This window comes from Callorhinus ursinus, unplaced genomic scaffold (assembly GCF_003265705.2).
Source record: "Callorhinus ursinus isolate GAN/ISIS: 27379988/994484 unplaced genomic scaffold, GSC_fseal_2.0 scaffold3, whole genome shotgun sequence".
Classification (NCBI taxonomy): domain Eukaryota; kingdom Metazoa; phylum Chordata; class Mammalia; order Carnivora; family Otariidae; genus Callorhinus; species Callorhinus ursinus.
Window position 1 is genome coordinate 34054606 of NW_027397065.1, and position 21290 is coordinate 34075895.

The following is a 21290-nucleotide window of genomic DNA, read 5'->3' on the forward strand; positions in this document are numbered from 1 at the left end:
CCTCCTTGCTGTCCCTGAGTTTACCTGACACTCATGCAGCCTACAGGGGTTAATAAGACCAATGCAGAAACCCACTGCCTACCACAGGAGTCAATGAAGGGCTAGCCCGGCTGCTAAAGGCCCCTACTCATTAACCAAACCTGACCCCTCCCAGCACAGGTCTTGCACTCCAGTCTGCATGACAAGGAGATTATTGATATCATCTACCATAGGTTGACCTCTCCCAGTGCACCAGGCATGTGCTCTGCACATCTCATTCCATTCTAAGAGCAACCCTGTGAGGTATAAACTGCAATCCCATTTTACAGATGGCAAACAGAGGTGCTAAGTCTTGGTCAAAGTCTTCAGGCCAGGAAGTGACAGGAAAATCAGTATCTAACTTCCATATTCTCAACCACTATGATGAGCTACTTGCTGCTCCCCAGTTACTCCTTCCTGGTGACAACAGTCTAACATTCAAGGGCGTGCCCTGTCTTCCCATTTCTATTATCAGTCCCTGAGGAACAGTAGTTGGCGATGAACATTCAGAGTCTCTGCTTGTGCTGTCAGAGCCTCTGCTAACCCCTTAGAACATATGATCATGACATATCGTTGCAAGGCACAGGCCCTGTTCAGCATCACTCACTCAGTGGGGACCAGGTCATATTGTTCATCCAGATTAGGGATGTAGCCTACTTTCCAAAGGCTAAAATGGAACCACCAGCTTGGGAGGTTTTCAAGAACAGAATAGGGCACAATGCATGTGGTTTTATTTAAGGAAAGACTCTTAAGGAGGAGGACAGTATGATCCTAGAATGTTGCCATCATTCATTCATGCAGCAGACATTCAGTAAAGGGGTATGATGTGCCAGGCACAAGCCAGGCACTGATCTTGCTCTTTTGGTGAACACAGAAATAAATACAAGTTTACAAAATATAAGACATGTGAAAGAGAAAACAATAGGGCCAGGTAGAGAGTTATAAGCACATCAACTTTTGTTGGGGAACTTAGGGAAGGCCTACCTGAGCTGATACATGAAGTATTTGAGCAGGTCAGCTATGGAGACAAGGGAGGGGCATTTCAGGAAGAGGGAAGAGTAGGTACAAAGGCCCTAAGGAAGGAAGACACTTGGCATATGCAGAGACCGTCAAAAGAAACTGCTATGGATGGAGTATGATAAAAGTTGAGAGGGTGACACAAGATGAGGCTGAAGAGGTAGGGACCAAGTCAAACACAGCCTTGTGATGGATTCGGGCTTTATTCCAAGAGAATGGGAAGCTGGAAGGATTTTATTTATTTATTTATTTGGGAATAGCTTTATTGAGATACAATTTGCCCATTTAAAGTGGATAATTCAATGATTTATTCACAGAGTTGTGAAGACATCACCATGATTAATTTTAGAACAATCTCATCACCTCACAAAGCTCCCCCAGCCCCAAGTGGCCACTAATCTACTTTCCATCTCTACAGATATGCTTATTCTAGGCATTGTATATACATAGCATCATATAATATGTGGTCTTTTGTGACTGGCTTCTTTCACTTAGCACAATGTTCTCAAAATACATCCATGTGGTAGTAAGTGTAGCAACTCAGTTCACTCCCTCTCCCAATGGTCCTCAGTTTCCTCATATGTCAACAAAACAAAATGCATTCAAAAAGTCTTCTTTGGGTGACTTCAGCAAAAATGGCAGAGTAAGGAACTCCAAGTGCCTGTCCTTCTAAAGAAGCAATGAAAAATCTGACAAAAGCTCTCAGAATCAACTTTATCAGAACTCTGGGAAACGGTCAATAGTTTATAGCAATCAAGCAAATGCTTAATCAAGAAAAAGGGAATTGAAACCTGGTAAAGCTTTGTGGCATTTTAACTTATTCCTGTCCCACTCTCTACTCCCCATTTCAGTGGCAGTTTTGAAAATCATATTCCACGTCCTTTGTGTGGGTTTCTAGAGCCAGAGGGAGCAGAGAGGACCTTGTTCCAAGAAACTGTAGTTGTCTGTTTTGATCTGTCTGTGGGCTCCCTAAAGGACTAGAGCTATGAGCTTGCCCTTTATTATTATTTATTATTTATGCTTTGGAGGACCAAGAGGAGAGGAAATTAATTGAGTCAATGGTGAGACTACCAGGAAGACTCAGGATTCCTCTCATTTAGTTCAATCTACCTTCTGCCCTGTTTGGTCACATGATTCATCCGCAGCAAGCCTCTATTTGGTTTGGAGACCACTGGGACTAGTGACACAGAGCAATAGCCTTTTCATGGGCCTTTCCACATGTGCTCTACCTCCTTCCATCCAATCTCCACACAGCAGCAAGAGCAATAGTCAGTGCAATGGGATTATATCACTCCTCTGCTTAACTAACACCCTTCAGCCTTTCATCTGCTAGCATACATATAAACAAAAGATGGTCTATCTATACAATGGAATATTCTTCAGCCACAAAAAGGAACAAAGTACTGATAGCTGCTACAACATGGATAAATCTTGAATATACAATACCCCCATATACCAGGGGATCTAGAAGGCTATGCATGGATCCAGACACATGCTAAGAAAGGATGGGAGGAAGTCCTAAACTCTCAACTCTGATTGACCTTCAAGCTCCATGATGGCAGGAAATGCAGGCTAAGGCAGAGTTGCAAGTGGTCGGGCTACATGTTAAAGGTATGGCCCTACCCATACATAGAGTCCAGCTACAAACACCAGACTTTTTTCTTTAAACTCCAGGCATTTGGAGATTTAAGTGACCAGTCTTCACAAAAATACTTCAGAAAAGTCACTAGACAGACAAACTACTACAGCCTATACTAAGCAGCTACAACCAGTCCTGGCAAAGAGGAGAATTTGACATCTGAGTTAGCACATTATAATATTCAAGATATCCAGTTTGCAACATGAAATTATGAGACATGAAAAAAAAAAGAAAGAATGGCCCATTTACAAGAGAACAAAAAGAAAATAATAGAAATTCCCCACAGAAGGATAGACATTGGATTTGAGAAAAAGATTTTAAATTGATTGTCTTAAATATGCTGAACTAGCTAAAGGAAACTATGGGCAAAGAACTAAGTAAAACCAAAAGATTAATGTTTCATAATACAGAGAATATTATTAAATAGATAGAAATGACAAACTAATAAAACAGAAATTCTGTAGCTAAAAAGTACAATAACAAATGTGAAAAATTCATTAGAGAGACTCAATAGCAGACTTGAGCAGGCAGAAGAAAGAATCAATAACCTTGAAAGTAGGTCAGTTGAGATCAGCCAGACTGCAAAACAAAAAGAAAAAAGAATAAAGAAAAATGAACAAGACCTAAGTGACCTGTGGGACTATCAAGCACACCAACTTCACATAAGGAGAGTTCCATAATTAGAGGAAAGAGAGATAAAGGAACAGAAAGAATATTTGAAAAAATAATGGCCAGAAACTTCCATTTGATGGAAGACATGAATTTACAAACCCAAAAAGCTCAGTGAGATCTGAGCAAAATAAACACAAAGATATCCACATTGAGACATAATTATCAAACTGTCAAAAACCAAAGACAAAGAGAGAAACTAAAAAACTGCAAGAGAGAAGCAACTCATCATGTACAAAGACTCCTCAATAAAATTAATAAATGATTTCTCTTCAGAAACCACAGAGGCTAGAAGGCAGTGGGATGACATATTTAAGTGCTAAAAGGAAAAAACAAAAACCTCAACTAAGCATTCTATCTCTCACAAAATTATCCTTCAAAAATGAGTAAGTTAAGAGATAAACAGAAAGAGAGGCTCATTGCTAACAGACAATTAGAAAGACAAATGCATAAAACAATAATTATAAATCTACAATAACGGGTACATCATGTATAAAAATGTAATGTGTGACAATAACAACAAACGGGGAGAGATAGATTTGTACAGAAGCAGATATTTTGTATACTATTGAAGCTAAGTTAGTAATAACTCAAAATACATTGTTATTATTGTAAGATGTTAATTGTGAACCCCAGATTAATTCCTAAGAAAATAACCAAAAAAAAAAAATACAGAGAAAAGTAAATGAGAAAGGAATCAAATCAGCAAACTAGAAAAAAGTCAATTAAACATAAAAGAAGGTAGTAATGAAGAATTGAGGAACAGAAAAACATGTAAGATATATAGAAAACAAATAGCAAAATGTTAGAAGTAAATCCTTCTTTATGGGTGTTTACATCAAATGTAAATGAATTAAACCGTCCTGACAAAAGGCAGAGATTGGCAGAAAGGATTATAAAACACCACCACCACCAAAAACAAAAAACCCACTATGATCCAACCATATGTTATCTACAAAAGACTCACTTTAGATCCAAGACACAAGTTCAAAGTGAAAGAAAAAATGTTCCATGCACATGGTAACAAAAAGAGCACTATAGTGGATATAGTAATATTAGACAAAACAGACTTTAAGTCAAAAGTGTTACAAGAGACAAAAAAGAGCGTTATATATTGGCAAAAGGGTCAATACACCAAGAACATATAACAATTATGAACATATATCCCTAATAACACAGCACCAAAATGTATGAAACAAACACTGACACAATTAAAAGGAGAACTAGGCACTTCGACAATAATAATCAGACACTTCAATATCCCACTATCAATAATGAATAGAACAAGTAGGAATAAAATCAGTAAAAAAATAGAGGACCTGAGCCACACTATAAATAACCAGACCTAACAGACATATACAAAATACTCCATCCTACAGCAGTAGAATGCACATTCTTCTCAAGTGCACATAAAACATTCTCTAGAATAGCCCATATGTTAGGCCACAAAACATATCTCAGTACATGAAAAATACTGAAATCATACAAAATAACTTTTCCAGCCACAAAGGAACAAAGCTAGAAATGAATAACAGAAATAAAACTGGAAAATTCACAACTATGTGTAAATAACATACACTTTTTTTTTTCTTAAGTAGGCTCCATGCTCAGGATAGAGCTCAACGCAGGGCTCAAATTCATGACCCTGAGATCATGACCTGAGCTGAGATCAAGAGTCAGATGCTTAACCAACTGAGCTACCCAGGCACCCTGTAAACAACATACTCTTAAGCAACAAGGGATCAAAGAAGAACTCACAAGGGAAATTAGATTAGAAATTAGAAAATATTTTGAGACAAATTAAAATGAAAACACAACCTTACCAAAACTTATGGATGGAGTGAAAGCAATAATCATATCAGTGAAGAGGGGCCTTCAAGAAGAAATGAGATCAGAACCGTCCTCAAAATGTTGCTTCACTGTGTCCCAGAGAAGCATATTCTCAGTTGCCCTTTCATGTTGTCTTTACAACTACTACATGAAGTAGCTACTATCCCCATTTTATAGATGAGGAAAATAAGATTCAGAGGGTTTGAGTGGCTCACCCAAAATCTTTCCTTACCCTGTTAGTGGTAAGTCACAGAGCCAGGACTCAAACCCAGCCCTACGTCTTGCTCATTCTCTATACCTATTGCCCCCACCCTGCCCCACCCTGCCCCTCCCCAAAACCTAGATGGCACTATTCAGGTATTCACCAGACCCTGCTTCATGCTTCAGTCTTGCCACATTCTCTAAGGGAAAAGGAGGAAACTTACAGGCTATTTAGTCCAAACACCTATACAAATCAGCCCTTTCACCAAGAGACCAACTAGTCTTCGTAGGTATTCATAATAAAGTCTCCGTCCTGCGAGACGATAAAGCTTGGGAGCCAAGAGTCTATCTGGAGTCAGAGAGATGTGGCTCCTGAGCCCAGTTCTACTCTTTGTTGGCTCTGGCCTCAAACCCAGAGCCATAGCATGTGATATACAGGCTTTGCCTTGTACCAGGCTACCCAGGCAAGAGAGCACTGGAGGTTAGTACCCAACCTGTGATCTACTTACAAGACCTACATCTTCTCTGGCAATGGGAGGGGTGTTTTTTTGTAATCCACAAAAATCACTGGAAGGGCCAGTGGAAAGCCCGCCTGAGCAGCAACTTCACCTCCCTGAGCCTCATTTTCCACAACTATAGAATGGAGGAGATGATTTTGCCTAATTTGCAGGGTCCTTAAGAAGCTCAGCTGAGGTTAAGACACAAACAGCTTGACTTGCGCCATATGACTCAGGCCATAGTAAGTCCTCAATAAACGGTAGTCATTTTTCTCTTTATTAGCATTATAAAACCTCCTAAAGCAATCTATTCAGAAGAACTCCTTCAGAGCTCTTCTTTAGGTTACCTTTAAATCTACCTCCCTGCAGTTTGCAACAAATGACACTGTTGGTCAACACTAAATAAAATTAATCCTTTGTTCGAAAGCAAACCTTGAGAAGGCCCTCAGGGGACTCAAGAATCTCTTCTCCTGCATAAACAGAGCATATTTCTTCATTCCCTTTACACTTGGCCTGATTTCAAACCCTGTCCCCACACAGGCTGCTGATATTTGGACACACTCCAGCTTGCTGGTGCCCTAACTCAGACTCTCCACTCCCTGCTTCCTCCAACCCCAGAAATCTGGCTAAGAACATGCCTGTCACAGGCCTGGGCAGGGCCAAGGAGGCAACTGAGGTTTCCAACAGAAGAAAACCATCTATGAGTTGGCCTCTGAAGCACTAGCAAACTGGGTCTGTCCATCAGACATTTAGAAGGTGGGGAAAGACTGTGTTTTGTTCCCTGTCTCCTCCCCATCTTTCCTTAGGAATCTCTTCCTTGCTTCATCCAGCTCTGTCAGGTAGGTAAGTTCCAATCAATCAACTTAAGAAGATGTCTTGGACAGATCTTGAAGCCCGGTATTCAACATGAAGGTCTATATTCATTCCAAAGATTCACATTTTATGAAAATGAAAGTAACTGATGTTGCTGTTTAATTTATAAATGTATTTCTGCCTTTGCATAAGGGCCTCTGTTTTTAAGGCTCCATTTGGGGAAAAGCAGACATTACTGACAAAGGAAGTGGCTTTGCATACCAATACCCAATTCTGTTAAGTTTTCTAAATGACTAACAGGAAACTTTGAACCAGAATGCCACTGTTTGCTAAAGTTTGATTGCTTATCTATGATCCTCATTTGAGTTATTTCTGACCAGTGTAAAAACCGATCACCTTCTTCCCTATTCCTTGTAGGTCTAACCACTGTCAACTTTTGAATGACGGATGAAAGGGGCAGATAAACATGAGGAAGATATAGGACAAAAAATAAGTAAAAATCACTGAAATCATATTCTGCTCCACCCTATTCATGCCCACCCAAGGAAGATAGACAAGTGGCAGGTGGCAGGATTCCCAGAGACAACAGTTCTAGCTTCCTCTTTCATATAAGGTCTCCAAACACTAGAGAATATTGACACATCCCAATGAAGGATTTGACCTCTCCCTGTATCAAAATACTATACTCAGGAACCAAGGCAGCAGTTAGTTACCTACACATCCACTCAGACCAAAATACTTATAGCTGAGGACCAAAGGCATGTTGAAAGTACTAAAGCTATCTGAGCTCATTAAACCCAATGAGAGCGCTCATGTTGGAAATCCAGGTTGGCAAGCCAGTGGAAGCAGCTACTTTGAGACAGGTGAGACTTCCAACAACCCTAGAAATAGAATCCACTGATTAGTCACCAATTCTATGTGAACACTGAGATACACTGCTCATCAGGAACCCAAATTGAGAGAAATAAGGAAAAAGTAAACACCACTGTTATAACACAAAGTTCATAGAAACAACTAGAGTGGGGTCTCTGTAGTTTGTGCAATGTTAGAAGATAAGTACAATGTTTCTCTTGGATTTATAGACGAGGAAACAGAGACACAGGGAGGGTAAAAAACTTATCCACCTCATAACTTAGATAGATCAATTGATTGTACACACTGCTTGCCACCCCCCAAAATGGTAAATGCTTATTGGGCATATATTATGTACGAAGCATATATGATTTTCAATAGATACTCATTTGTGCATCTAGTTACTATTCTGGGTACTGGGATGACAGTGACAGATGAGACAGATAAAATCCCTAGCATCCTACAAGTATCACCTCCTTTCATCTTCACAGTACTCCTCCAAGGTATTACTCTCATGTAACATATGAGAAACTCAAAGAGAGATAAAGAAACTTGCCCATGACCACACAGCTAGAAAGTGGTAAAAAGCGGATTCAAGCCCAGATCAGAGTCCAAAGTTCTTGCTTCCCTTACTAGCCCATTTCTGATGTTATAAATTATTCCATGTTTGTGTGTATGTCTGTATATATGTAGGTGTGTATGTGTGTGTATACTGGATATATACTTAGTGCGTATATATATATATATACACATATATATGTGTATAAGTACACATATATATATAGTATATACACATATACTATACTTGTACATTTCCTCTCTTTTCCAGCATCAGTGAGGGTGAAGACAGTCTGCCTTGTTACCAATAAATTTCCAGTGCTGAGAATAGCATCAGGCCCACAGTAGAAGCTCAATCAATATTTACTGAGCTTTAATAAATACTTGTTGAACTGAAGGGATGTGAACACAAAGGGCAAGTATGCCCCTTCTTCTGGCTAAACTCTTTCTTGAATTTCTTGAGACTACTTCAGGAGATGCTGACCCAGCTTGGTTGCCAATTTTGATTGTAGCCATCAAGTGCCCTGTGATCTTTAGGATGGATTCATACCTCGTCTGGGGCCCTGCTCTTTGCTGACATGTTTGAAAACAAAAGCTTCAGCAAATAACAAGTGTTAATAGAGTTTGGACAAGTTGATGCATCTGAGAAACAAAAACAATAATGGAGAAAAAGAATTCAATTGCCTGAAGCTCACTTCTCTAGTCTCTGAGCTGGGCTTTGGAGGGTCTCTACTCTAGGGGGGAACGGAGCTAGCTTTCAATTCAAGTGAAGCACACTCATTGAAAATGCACAAACAGTTTGCCTGAACTCTCTGGGCAAGGCATTGACAGGCTCAGCACCAAGGCAACATCCTGATGTTGCATCAGGGAGGGCAACTGTGATGACCCAGCAGAAGCTTCCAGCAGCAAGGCTGGAGCTCACATCCAGTGTAAGTCAGTAGAGAATAAGGTGGGAGAATCACAGACTGAGGTAACCAAGGAGGAGGTGCTCCTCCACAGCCCTGGAGAGGCTTTCTCTGTACCGAGGCCTTTCTGTGTACCAGACACTATTCCAAGGGCTTTACCCACCTATGTAATCCTCACCATAATTCTTGGGTACAATTATTGTCATCTCCATTTTACAGATGAGGAAATTGAGGTAGTGTAAGATTGAGTGACTAGTCCAGATTGACATAGCCAGGAGGGAGCCAAACTGCATACAACTCTACTCAGTTTTTAGTGAGTCAGAGTGACATGCCCACCAACAAGAGAAAGTTGGAATTGCCATGAGTTCTCTAAAACAGTGATTCTCAACTAAGGACAGTTTTGCCCCAAATGAACATTTACCAATGTCTGGAGACATTTTCGGGGGAGGGGGGGCAAAGTGAAGGAGCTCCTGGCATCTTGCTGGTAAAAGTCAGGGATGCAGCTAAACATCCTACAATGCACAGAACAGCCCCATAACAAAGAAGTATCTGGCCCCAAATGTCAACAATGTCAAAGTTGATAAGTACTGCTTTAAAATATCATGATGGGATTCAATCTTTCCTTTACAGTGCTGCTATAGTTGCACACACACGCACTCACACATGAGTTCACGCATTCACATGCTAGAGTTGGAAGAGTGGCTTTATGATGAAATCAAGGGCTAATTTCTTCAGCCCCTCACTTCTATTGCAGGGAGTGTTGGGCACTTTGCTGGATCCTGCATGTTAGAAAAGTAAGGTGAGAGGGGATGGATCCTGCTGTCCTGGAGATTTTGTGAAATCTAGTTGAATAGACAAAATTAACCCACAAGAAACAAGAAATGTCTTAAAAGTAAAGGGCTCAGCTGTTGGTCATAGCAGCTGTGGACTCTCAGAGGAGAGAGATCAAGAGGGGCCCCATGAAGGAAGTGAGACTGGAAAGAGAGGGAGGGGGAGAGGAGGGGGGAGAGAGAGTGGGAGAGAGAGGGCAAGGGGAAGAAATGGAGTGGGAGCCCCAGAGGAGGTGGGTGGAGAAAAATGTGGTAAGGGCAGGGAAGAGGGAGGGGAAATTACCTTGATGTGTACACAGTCCTAGTAAGGGAAAGCTGGACCATGTGAATAGAGTCCCAGGGTGAGAATGGTGGGGTTTGGGGCAGTGGCCAACTATAGGGTCCAGATATTGGGGGAAAAGTTCAAGAACGCCCCATTTATTGCTGTGCTGCTCTCATAGGACTCAGCCTCCTGACAGCAAAGGGTTAGGGTTGAGGAGATGAAGGCAAGATAGGGCAATTCAGTCCATCTGAATCTTATGAGGCCACCAGAAAGTGAAAACCTCCAACCCCTGTCACCTCCCCATCCCCATCCCCCACCCACTCATTCATCTACACACTTATCCAACACACTCAGCCATCCACCCTCCCATCCAGCCATCCACCCAATGAACAATTACTAATCGAGCACCTGCTCTGTGCTGGAGAAGAACAAGAGACATTGTCTTGCCATCATGGAGTTGACATTCTATGGAAGAGCCAAATAATTCAACATGAGGCTGCAAGGAAATATAAGGGTGATGGCAGAGCTATGGTAACATGAAACAAAAGATGCACCCATGCCCAACCTGTGAAATAGGGACATTAGTAGTAATAACAGTGTTGTTTGCTGCCTCAAGCAAAAAGAAGAAAGAGAGATTACTACTGGGTTTTAAGCTTCCTGAGGGCAAGGACTGTATTTTATCAGGAGCAGCTCAGGACCATCACTTAGCACGGGCTTATTAAATTTAATTGATATGAATAAACAATAAAAACAGTTTTCTTGGGGTGCTAGGGTGGCTCAATTGGTTGAGTCCACCTCTTGATTTAGGTTCAGGTCATAGTCTCAGGGTCATGAGGTTGAGCCCCACATTGGACTCCATACTCAGTGCAGAGTCTGCATAAGATTCTCGCCCTCTCCCTCTGCCCCGTCCCCTGCTTGTGCACACACTCTCTCTCTTGCACTCTCTCTAAAATAAATAACTAAATCTTAAAAAAACACTTTTCTTGGGATTCCTGGATTCAGTCGGTTAAGCATCTGCCTTCAGCTCAGGTCATGATCCCAGGGGCATGAGATGGAGCCCCACATCAGGCTCCCTGTTCAGTGGAGAACCTGCTTCTCCCTCTCCCTCTGCCCACCCCCCCCCCACTCTCTATCACTCTCTCTCTCTCAAATAAATAAATAAAATCTTTAAAAAAATAGCTTTCTTGTTCTCCACAGTTCCCCAAACCAAAAATCTACAGCTTGGGCAGAATGCCTTAGCTATGTCTATTGTATTGGTTTATGAAATAATTACTGAGTACTTTTATCAGGCCCAACTCACTTCCACGAACAGGCCTTGAAGAAATTGAAATGCAAAACTGCTCATGTGCAAATTTTCAAGAAGAGAGTTTATAGCTTCCACTGGATTCCCAAGTGGTCCCAGGTTACAATAACACTTAGTTTCTCTGATGTACCATGTTCCTGCTAGTGCCTTACAGCTGGACGGTCTCAAACTTGACCCCAAAACACAAGTCTGCCCTCAGACAATATGCTATCCAGAGATGACATGTGGTTACATAACTAAAGACAAGGTGCAAAATGAGTCTTCAGTAAAACAGAAGAGGTACCTCCAAGATTGAAGTGTAAGAAAACTGTCTGAAAGTGGTTGCATTTCAGTGAGACCTTGAAGGTCTCAGCTCCCCACAGTTTCCTCATCTGTGAAAGGATGATAAAAGTATACACCTCTTAGGGTGCTTAAACATGGTACCACAAATGTTCTGCAAAGGTACCATGATGAAAAAAAGTGAGGCAATGTTATTATTTATGAAAATGTGGATGAGAACTCAAATCAAGGGTTTAATGAAGGAAGTCCCAGATGCAACTCCATTCTTCCAGCTGCTCACACCAAAAACCCTGGAGTCACTCCTGATTCCTCTCTTTCTTTCATACCCAGTTCCAGTCCATGAAAAAAATCCCATTTGTTCCACCTACAACACACACATCCAGAATCTAAGCACATCTCACCTCCTCCATTGCTGCCCCCTGGTGTGGGCCACCATCATTTCCTGCTGGGGTCACTGAAGTAGTTGCCTAGCTGGCCTCCCTGCTTCCACATTTAATTAACCCCTATCCATCATAAAACAGAATAATCTTTTAAACCAACATAGAACATTCTGCCATTCTACTGAAAACCCTACAATGCCCCATCCCCTCCCCTTTAGAGTAAAAGCTCTAGTCATTACGTGTGCCAGGCACTAGTCACTACAACCTCCCCTCGGAGAATTCATTTCCTACTCTTCTGCCCCTAGCTTGCTCTCCTCCAGCAGCCACATAGACTCCCACACATTAGAGAGACTTCCTCTTCAGGACCTTTGCATTCGCTGTTTATTCTACCCAGAACATTCTTTCCTGAGACAACTCCCTACTGCCACCACCAGTGAGGCAAGCAGCAAAATGCCACTTCCCCAAGCAAACCCTCTGGGTTCAGCTGGCACTATGTATGTCCTTGTGCCGCAACCCAACATGCCAATCACGGTGTCTCAGGCTTGGCATTCCAAATCCATTCTTCCAATCCAAACTTACATCAATTAAATGAAGTAGGAAGAAAGGAGAAATGCCTATTAAAGGGAACATTTGTAGAGTCTCTACCCAGATTCCTCTGGAGTTGGATGGTGATAAGCATGATCATTTCCCATTCGCAGAACATTTGCTGCAGAACACAGACTGTGGCACCCATGTGTAATTGACTGTTAAATTAAAGGTTTATAAACTTTAACAAACAAACACACAAACAAAAGTCCAAAGGTCCAAGAATTAGAATATTATGATGATTACATTGCCAGTCTCAACATACAGCAGCAAAAATAAACACAGTTTGTTAAGGCTTATTCAAATACAAACATTAAGGTTGGGAACAAGATGGCCACTAACTGGTGAGGCTCTCACAAGCCTAGGGGTTAGGACAATCTCCTTATGTGGACTCGAAGAGCCAGCCCAGCAGCCACTTCTAAAGAATCCCAAATTGCTGAAGCATTAGAAAGTTGGAGGCCTTATTTCACTTAGCATAAGCCCCTCCAGTTCCATCCATTTTGATGCAAATGATGGGTATTCATCCTTTCTGATGGCTGAGTAATATTCCATCATATATATGGACCACATCTTCTTCATTCATCTGTTGAAGGGCATCTTGGCTCCTTCCACAGTTTGGCTATCGTGGACATTGCTGCTATGAACATTGGGGTGCATGTGTCCCTTCTTTTCACTACATCTGTATCCTCGGGGTAAATAAGTCAAGCAGAGAAAGACAACTATCATATGGTTTCACTTATATGTGGAACATAAGGAAGAGCATGGAGGACATTAGGAGAAGGAAGGGAAAAATGAAGGGGGGGAAATTGGAGGGGCAGATGAACCATGAGAGACTATGGACTCTGGGAAACAAACTGAGGGTTTCAGAGGGGAGGGGGCTTGTGCGGAATGGGTTAGCCCGGTGATAGGTATTAAGGAGGGCACATACTTTAATGAGCAATGGGTGTTATATGCAAACAATGAATGATGGAACACTACATCAAAAACTAATGAAGTACTATATGGTGACTAACATAACATAAAAAAAAAAAAAAAAGAAAGAAAGAAAATGGGAGGCCAGGCACCTGAGAATTGGTAGTAGGATGGAATCAGGTTTCCAATACATGTTTGTTTGTTTCACCAGACTAGTTTCTGGGGACCAGTCCAAAGATATAGTTGGCCTCCATAGCAAAGATGCATGTAGTAAGATCCCTCCAAGTGTTTCCTTTGGAATTCTTTTCCCCATTGCCCCTTAGAGGCCTTCCCAGACCATCCAATTTAAGAGCCCTCCTTCCAATACTCTCATTCATGGAACAAATTTTTTTTACAATGGCATATATCATAACATAATTATATGCTTATTGATTTGTCTACACAGTCCTTTTTTGTCTTCCCCTAGACTATAAGCTCCAACAGTGTGGGAACCATACTGGCCTAATTCCAGTAATTTCAGTATCTAGCATAGTGCCTGACATAGGAAATGCCCAACAAATATTTAAGAAATAAATGAAGAGTGAATGAGTAAATGGAGTAAATGAGTGAAAAGTTGGTGAGTGAACAATGCTCTCTATCCCTCCTCCTTGATTATTACCTTGGGCTACAAGAGCAGTATAACTGGACCCTCTGTAGTAGAGATCTTCCCTGAGTGTGTTTGGGATGCATGTTTTACTCATGCTTCCTACTCAAAGAGTCCGTCCCCACCCATGGCTCCTGCTAGATGAGTAGCAAGCCTCATGTCCCCACGCCATAACCACAGTGTATTGGACCAGTCAGAAGCAGCCCCTTGATCAGAGTGGGGCCCACTTCTAGGTTGGCAAGGGCCTCTGATCTGAGTGGCCTTTCTTGAAAACATGAGTCGGTTCATTCAGACTTCTCTCTCAGAACTTTGAACAAATATAATGCACAGAGAAGAAGATCTGGTGGGTACTTGAACTACAAAGTCATGCAGAGTTTGGGTGGGTGGCATGCTGGGGCCACTATTATGGTGTTATCAGAATATTGAAGTTATGAAGGAGTGATGGAATTAGAAGGAGTTGGTAAGGAGAGCAAGGAGAACTGATGTGTTAAGAGAAGCTGGGTTGTCATGAGAAGGAAGGCAGAGGTTTCCAGGGCTGCCTTCATTCAGGCCCTTCTGGAGGCCTGCCTTTCAGGTTTCCTGGATTTCTGTTTGATTTCGCCTGATCCTAAAAATAAACCACTCGCCTTCTCACATACACATACACACCACATACCTTTTAACTGAACCAGTTTGAATGGATTTTTTCTTTAATAAGAGTCTGTATTGCAAGAGACTCAAGCGCCCACTGCCCACTCCAAATCTGTCCATCTGGGCATGGACCAGCTCTGTCCAGGGTCCTGCACTGCAACAGCACCACCTGCATTCCCAAATGCGGAGCTAGTCTCAGATTCATCTGTATTCCCCAGGCAAGATGTGGAAAAGACCCTTTCTCTACTTTTGCAGAGCCTGGTATGGTTTGCATTGTGCCCCTCCCACAAACAAAAGATGTGTTAGAGTCCTAACCCCAGTACATCAGTGTGTGATCTTATTTGGAGATGGAGTCTTCACAGAGGTAATCAAGTGAAAATGATGCCATTAGGGTGAACCCTAATCTAAGAAGACTGGTGTCCTTATTAAAAAGGAAAATTTGGAGAAAGACACATACACGGGGAGAACACCTTGTAAAGATGGAGGTAGAGATTGAGATGATGCCTCTACAAGCTAAGGAGCACCAAAGATTGCCAGGAAGCCACCAGAAGCTAGGGAGGGGCATAGAACAGATTCTCCCTGACTGCTCGTAGAAGGCACCACGAATACTCCCCACACACAGATACACAAAGGTACACACCTATAAGCAGAGACACCGGCATAGAGGTTTCTGGCCATCACTGAAGCTCCCATACAAATCCTCCCTGGCAGGCCCAGCTTCAGGGTAAAGGAAACTTTTTTCTATCCTCACTCTCTGTCTGAGAAGCCTGGCCTTGAAGCCTTCTTCTACAGTCCCCAAATGTCATACCATAGGCCATGGGTCATCCTTATGGACTCGACTGTTGTCCCCGCCTAGGACCACAAATTCATATGTCGAAGTCCCAATCCCCAGTACCTCAGGATGTAACCATATTTGGAGATCAGGTCTTTAATGTGATTAAATTAAAATGAAGCTGTTAGTGTGAGGCCAAATCCAATATGACTGGCATCCTTCTAAGAGGAAGAGACACCGGGGGTGAGCATGCACAGAGATGATCCTGTGAGGACAAAGCAATGAGAAGGCAGCTCTCTGCAAGCCAAGGCCTCAGAATGAAACCAACCTACTGGCACCTTTGTCTTGGACTTCCAGACTCCAGAACTGTGAGAAAATAAATTCCTATTGTTTAAGCCACACAGCTTGTGGCACTTTCTTATGGCAGCCCTAAGCAAACTAATATATCATCCCTAATATCCATCTTCCCCTCCTTCCTTAGGAATGGCACTCCTAATTTTCAGCTGGGTGCATAACTGCCTGCATTACAGACTACATTTCCTACCTACCCTTGCTAGGTTCAGTCATTGATTAGGTTTTAGCCAACAGGTTACAAGAGGCAGTGTTAAGAGGACCTTCAGGTAAGTGTCCTTAAAGAGAAAGGCCATGCCCTTCTTGTTCCCTTCATCCTTCTTGCTGGTTGGAAGAGGGGACCTGACAGCTGGAGCCTGAGCAACCAGTGAGGTTCAGGAAGCAGAAGCCTCATGCTAAGGAAGCAGTGCAGTAGACAATTAATTGCTCTACCACCTCTTCGTGGACCATTTCTGGGCTTTCTATTTGAGGGAGAAATAAACTTCTAGTTTGGTTAAGCCACTGTTTTGGAGGTATTCTATCACCCATCACACTTATTCCTAACTGACACTGTTACTTATTCCTTCTACCTCCTCCTTTTCTGCTCTCCCTTCTCTCCTCCAAGGTGGAAGCTCTCATCACTGAGACTCAGAGAGGATTAAGATAATAAAGGTCAAAGTAAATGTTAATTGTAAGTAGACTCTTCCAGGGTTAACTAATCAGGCAGTCAGGAGACAGGTAATTTTCACCCACTTCGGTTCTTGTACCCCTATGTTCAATCCCTGCCCTTCTCACAATTAATTATATTAAATTCTTACAGGTGACGTGCCTGGTCAAAAATTCCCCTGTGCACAGAATGAAGTCCAAACTTACAAGTTTGGCATTCAAAGCTCTTCAAAGTCTGGCTGCAATCTACCTCTCCAAAGTTTTGTTTTTTGTTTTGTTTTGTTTTGTTTTGTTTTGTTTTGTTTTGTTTTCATTACAAACATCTACTAAAACCAAAGCAGAATTTTATTGTTTGACCCAAATGCCACATACATTCCAACATGTTGCCTATTTCTATGATGTCCCCCCTCCTGGTTTCCCTCCTTGTGTGGTGCAAAGGACCTGGGATCTAAAGTCAATTGAATTTAAGGCCAAGCCCAAGTATTTCTAAATTATGTGAACTCTGGGTCTTGGTTTCTTCATCTGTAAAATGGAAATAATGCCTCACAGAGATGTTCTGGAGCCAAAGACATTGCATGAGAATGGGTCTTGTAAAAACAAAACACTGCACTCTTCGAAGGCATAACTGTCCTGAATCTGGTATTAGGGTGCATTACCCTGTGTTTCATTTGGCTCTGCAACTATTAGGTAACCCCTTGACCTTAGTCATTAACTTTCATTGAACCAACCACATTACTAAGTGCTTTTCATGAATTACCCCTATTAATCCTCACAACAGTCTCACGAGACCCATGTTATCATTATTACCCCCACTTTATTGATGAGGAAACAGGCCCGGATTTGAAATCAGTTCTGACTTCACAGCCCAAGCTTCTAACCTTACACATATCTCCTCAAAGGCAGTCTGTGCCTTTTCTTACTTCATAGTCATACTGTTTTGTCCCACTTTTGGAACTCTCTGGAATTCTAATGGATCACATGTTAAGGCTCCATCAAGGAAGAAAAAATAATCTGACAAGGCATCTATATGAAGGTCACCTGGGGCTGCCCACCAGACCACAAGATGAGAAAGAAGCCAGTGGTTCTGGTGATGAAGCAGTCTCATGTAAAGCCAGCCCATGAGACGAACAAACAGACACAAGCAGTCCTTGAGAATTAAGCCAGAAAAAGGCTGGCTAATGCCACCAGCACTGATGAGGAAACCAAATAGGAAAGCAAAGCTCAGGTTCTCCTTGTGTTTTAGGCCTGACTGGGATTCTGACGATATTCAGAGAACCCCTAATCCTTTATATGTTCCTCTCTGTCTTCTTCCAAGCCCCCATACTCATTATCTCCAATGCTCTTTGTAAAAGAACACCCTAAAATAGAAAAATTTAATACCTAGACTTACAATGAGAAACCTAGATGATTGTCTGCAAATAACGATTGTGTCAGAATTAAACCCAGACTCCTTACTGTTAGGTCCCTGTTCTCTCTGTCCCATGACTCCAGTCCCCCATCTCATCATAACCTAAACTTTGCCTTTCCCTTCCATCTACCCAGGGCCTGAGAAAGAGTCCAGCATTCATCTGCAGAGAAAAGAGACCCCCTTTGATGAGCAGGCACCTTCCAAAGGCTCTCTGGATCCCTAGAGGGTCATAAACCTTCTGACCCCCTATGAAATAGAATTTTCATAAGTAGGCATGAAAAATGTCAGCTATACCATCAGATCGAGAAGCCTCCAGGCCCAGTGCCTAACGGAGTTCCCAAACCCTGACCACCTAAGTAGGATTTCCTCTGCTAGGGAGGGTGGGAACACTACTCCATCCTGTAACTCTGTCCCATCCTGTGATGTCATGTCCTCAACTAAACCCCCATGCAGAGGACAAGGCCTAAGAATAATAGTTGATAACATCTAGTGAGGACTGCTTTGTATAATTGTCATTCTAAGCACTTTATGTCGATGAACTCCTTTACTTCTACAACAACCCTGGGAAGCAGGTGCTATTACTATCCCCATTATACAGACAAGGAAACTGAGGCCTGAAGAGAGTAAGTAACTTGCCTAGGTCACAGGGCTGAAAAGGGTTAGAAACTGGAATCCAAGAACAGGCAGTCTGTCACCAGAGCCCATGATCTTCACACCACAGCACAGGGCCTTCACAGCAGGAATGCACTGTAGCCTTTGGGAAAAAGGGTAGGACTCTTCTGCACCACTCAATCTCCCCCATTTACTGCCCTACTTACCTGGACTAATACTGTCTCCTGTCTGCCACCCAGGCACCTTTGCCTTTCTGTCCACCCAGGCTCCCTCCACACTGGCTTCAGCACAAATCTGTTCATGCCTCTTCCCTGCTCGGAAGATCTCTTTGGCTCCCCCTTGCCTAAGTGGAAAAAGTCTGAATTTCTTAGCTTGGCATTCATAGCCTTCCAAAATGTGGCTCCAGCTTACTCTAAGCATAGCTATTCCCGTCAGGTGAAAGGAACATCTCTCTTCTTTCCCGGATATGCCCTTTGTGTCCAGCTTTCATCTCTTGTACTACATTGGCCTCTCCACCTAAAATGGTCTGCCCTATTTAACAGTCCCCACCTTCCCTTGAGAAGAATTTCAGCCTAATACCCCCAGGTGGAAGGGCCAGAGTTAGAGAAGCTTTGAAGTTAAACATGGTCCTTGTTGGTTTTAGTTCAAACTTCTCATTTTATAGATGGAGAAACTGAGCCCCCTCAAGTGTATAGATTATTTGTTCTCTGGATGGGGACCATTTATTTTAAAATACTCCATAGTGCCTAGAGCCCAGCAAGTGAAGAGATAAATTTTGAACTCTCCAGGGCAGTGTTTCTCCAACAGTGGCCTTGGGACCCTCCTGTATCTAATCTCTCTCTCTCTCTATCTTGGGGCTTGGGTCCTCCAACCTCTGTCCTGTTCAATGCTCATCTTTGGGGGTAGTGTCTGGTATCTGCCTATGTAGGAAACCATGCAGCGGTTTTCAAATTTACACTTACGTTTGAAAACCACAGCAAGTCTACGGAGGCTGCACCACGGGTGCCACTTAGTAGAAAGAGTCCCAGTACCTGAAGTCTCCCTTCCCCCAGCCACCACTTCCGCCCCTGAGTTTGAGGCAGAGGCTTCTGGGAGCTTAGATGGCCGAATCTGATGAAGCTGGCTTCTTGGATATCCCCAGATAACCTGGCAGGAGCCTTTCTCCCTAGAGGTTCTCCAGGGCTGAGTGAAGGATTCCATCCTCCAACCCCACACCCCAAGCCTGTATAGTCCTCTGGACCCTCTCTACCAAATCAGGGATCATCTGACCCAGAAGAAACAGGCAGGAGAAGCGAGCAGATGGGTGTCGCCTTGGACAGGGGTAGAGGAAGGCATGCTGGGCCAGGCCTGGCCAGGCAGGCCAGCGAAGAGGGCAGGTGTTCCTTTTATGAGGCCAACTGTCTACATGGGGCGATGGAGTCCACCCCCTGAAACACTGGGACTGTGGCACACAAAGCCACACAGGGCTGGACCCCATCTAGGGGTTGCAAAAGCATTGGGGAGAGATAGCAGTCTGTGCCCAGTGGGAGAGGGCACCAGCTGAGCAAAGCCGACTGGGCAGGGTGCCCACATTCCTCTCCCCCTGCCTCCTCTTCCCCGCCCAGCTGGCCTGAAGCAAGCTGAGGAAGTCACTGAGCCCAGGACCTTGGGTCAGCGCTCCCCGCCCGTGCCCGCACTGCCGGCTGCCGCAGCATCTTCCAGCACATGGTTCTCAAGCCACCTGCCTTTCCCCCTGCTGGGGACCCCATGCCCACACCTACCCACGCCGTGTCGCTCCTTGTCAGTTTTGCGCCAGGGGGCCATGGCTGGGCCACTGGAGCTGCGGGGGCCTCCTGTCGTTCTGTGGGGAAGCAGCCAGGGGGTGGCTAGGCGCTCCGCCGGGCCCCACTTCCTTCCTCTTTTCAAACTCCCTCTCAGGGCCCGCCCTCCTCTCCCCAGGGCGCCCTGCTCCTCCTCCTCTGGCCCACTGGGCTGGGGCACATTAGAAAGCTAGTGGCTAGAAGACCAGAAGGCCCCCAGTAAAGCTTGGGGGCCACCTCTAACTTGCTCCTCCCCAGGCAAGTGGGCAGAGGCAAAGCAGGCACTTGGGGCCACCCAAGCCACCACCACAAGTGCAGGAAGTTGCCGGATAACAGCCTAGTGACTGAACAGAACTCCCTCCCAAGGCTCCCAGCATGAGCTTTGATGTCTGATGTGAATTCACATCCACACTCTATTGCTTATCGGCCATGAGGGTAGGACAAACTCTCATTTTTTTCTAAGATTCAGTTTTCTCATCTGTAAAATGGGGTACTAGTACACACTTCATATGATTGTTGTGAAGATTAGAGGAGATCATGGACACAGCAGGTGACATGTAACAGTTCAATATACACGTACAGAGGATGTCACTTGTGGTTTTTATCCTATTGGTGCCACACACCCATTTGAAAATCTGACAAAAGCCGAGAAAACTCTCTTCTGAAAGTACACAAGCACAGGATTTACCAACAATGCCAGGAGGTAAGGGTGCTCTGAGAGCCAGCCACAGTGGCCCCCAGGAAAACAGTCCTAGAGTTACACTAATGAAGACATTTCTCAGAAAAATCTCATTTTTGCTCTGGAAACAGATACTATCAGGAAACAAAAATGTTTCTTTGACCCATGGTGATAAGACTGAATTAAAGTCTTCCTGAATTT

At 43.4% G+C, this 21290-nt stretch overlaps 1 protein-coding gene across 1 annotated transcript in view; it reads right to left on the reverse strand.

Annotated features, from left to right (window-relative positions):
• Positions 1 to 20501, reverse strand: part of DOCK2 (dedicator of cytokinesis 2) — a 414356-nt gene extending 393855 nt beyond the window's left edge. The window contains exon 1 of the mRNA XM_025867057.2: positions 20372 to 20501. Coding sequence (XP_025722842.1) covers positions 20372 to 20414 — 43 coding nt within the window. The 5' untranslated portion in view covers positions 20415 to 20501. The remainder of the gene's footprint in view (positions 1 to 20371) is intronic.
• Positions 20502 to 21290: the final 789 nt, after the last annotated feature.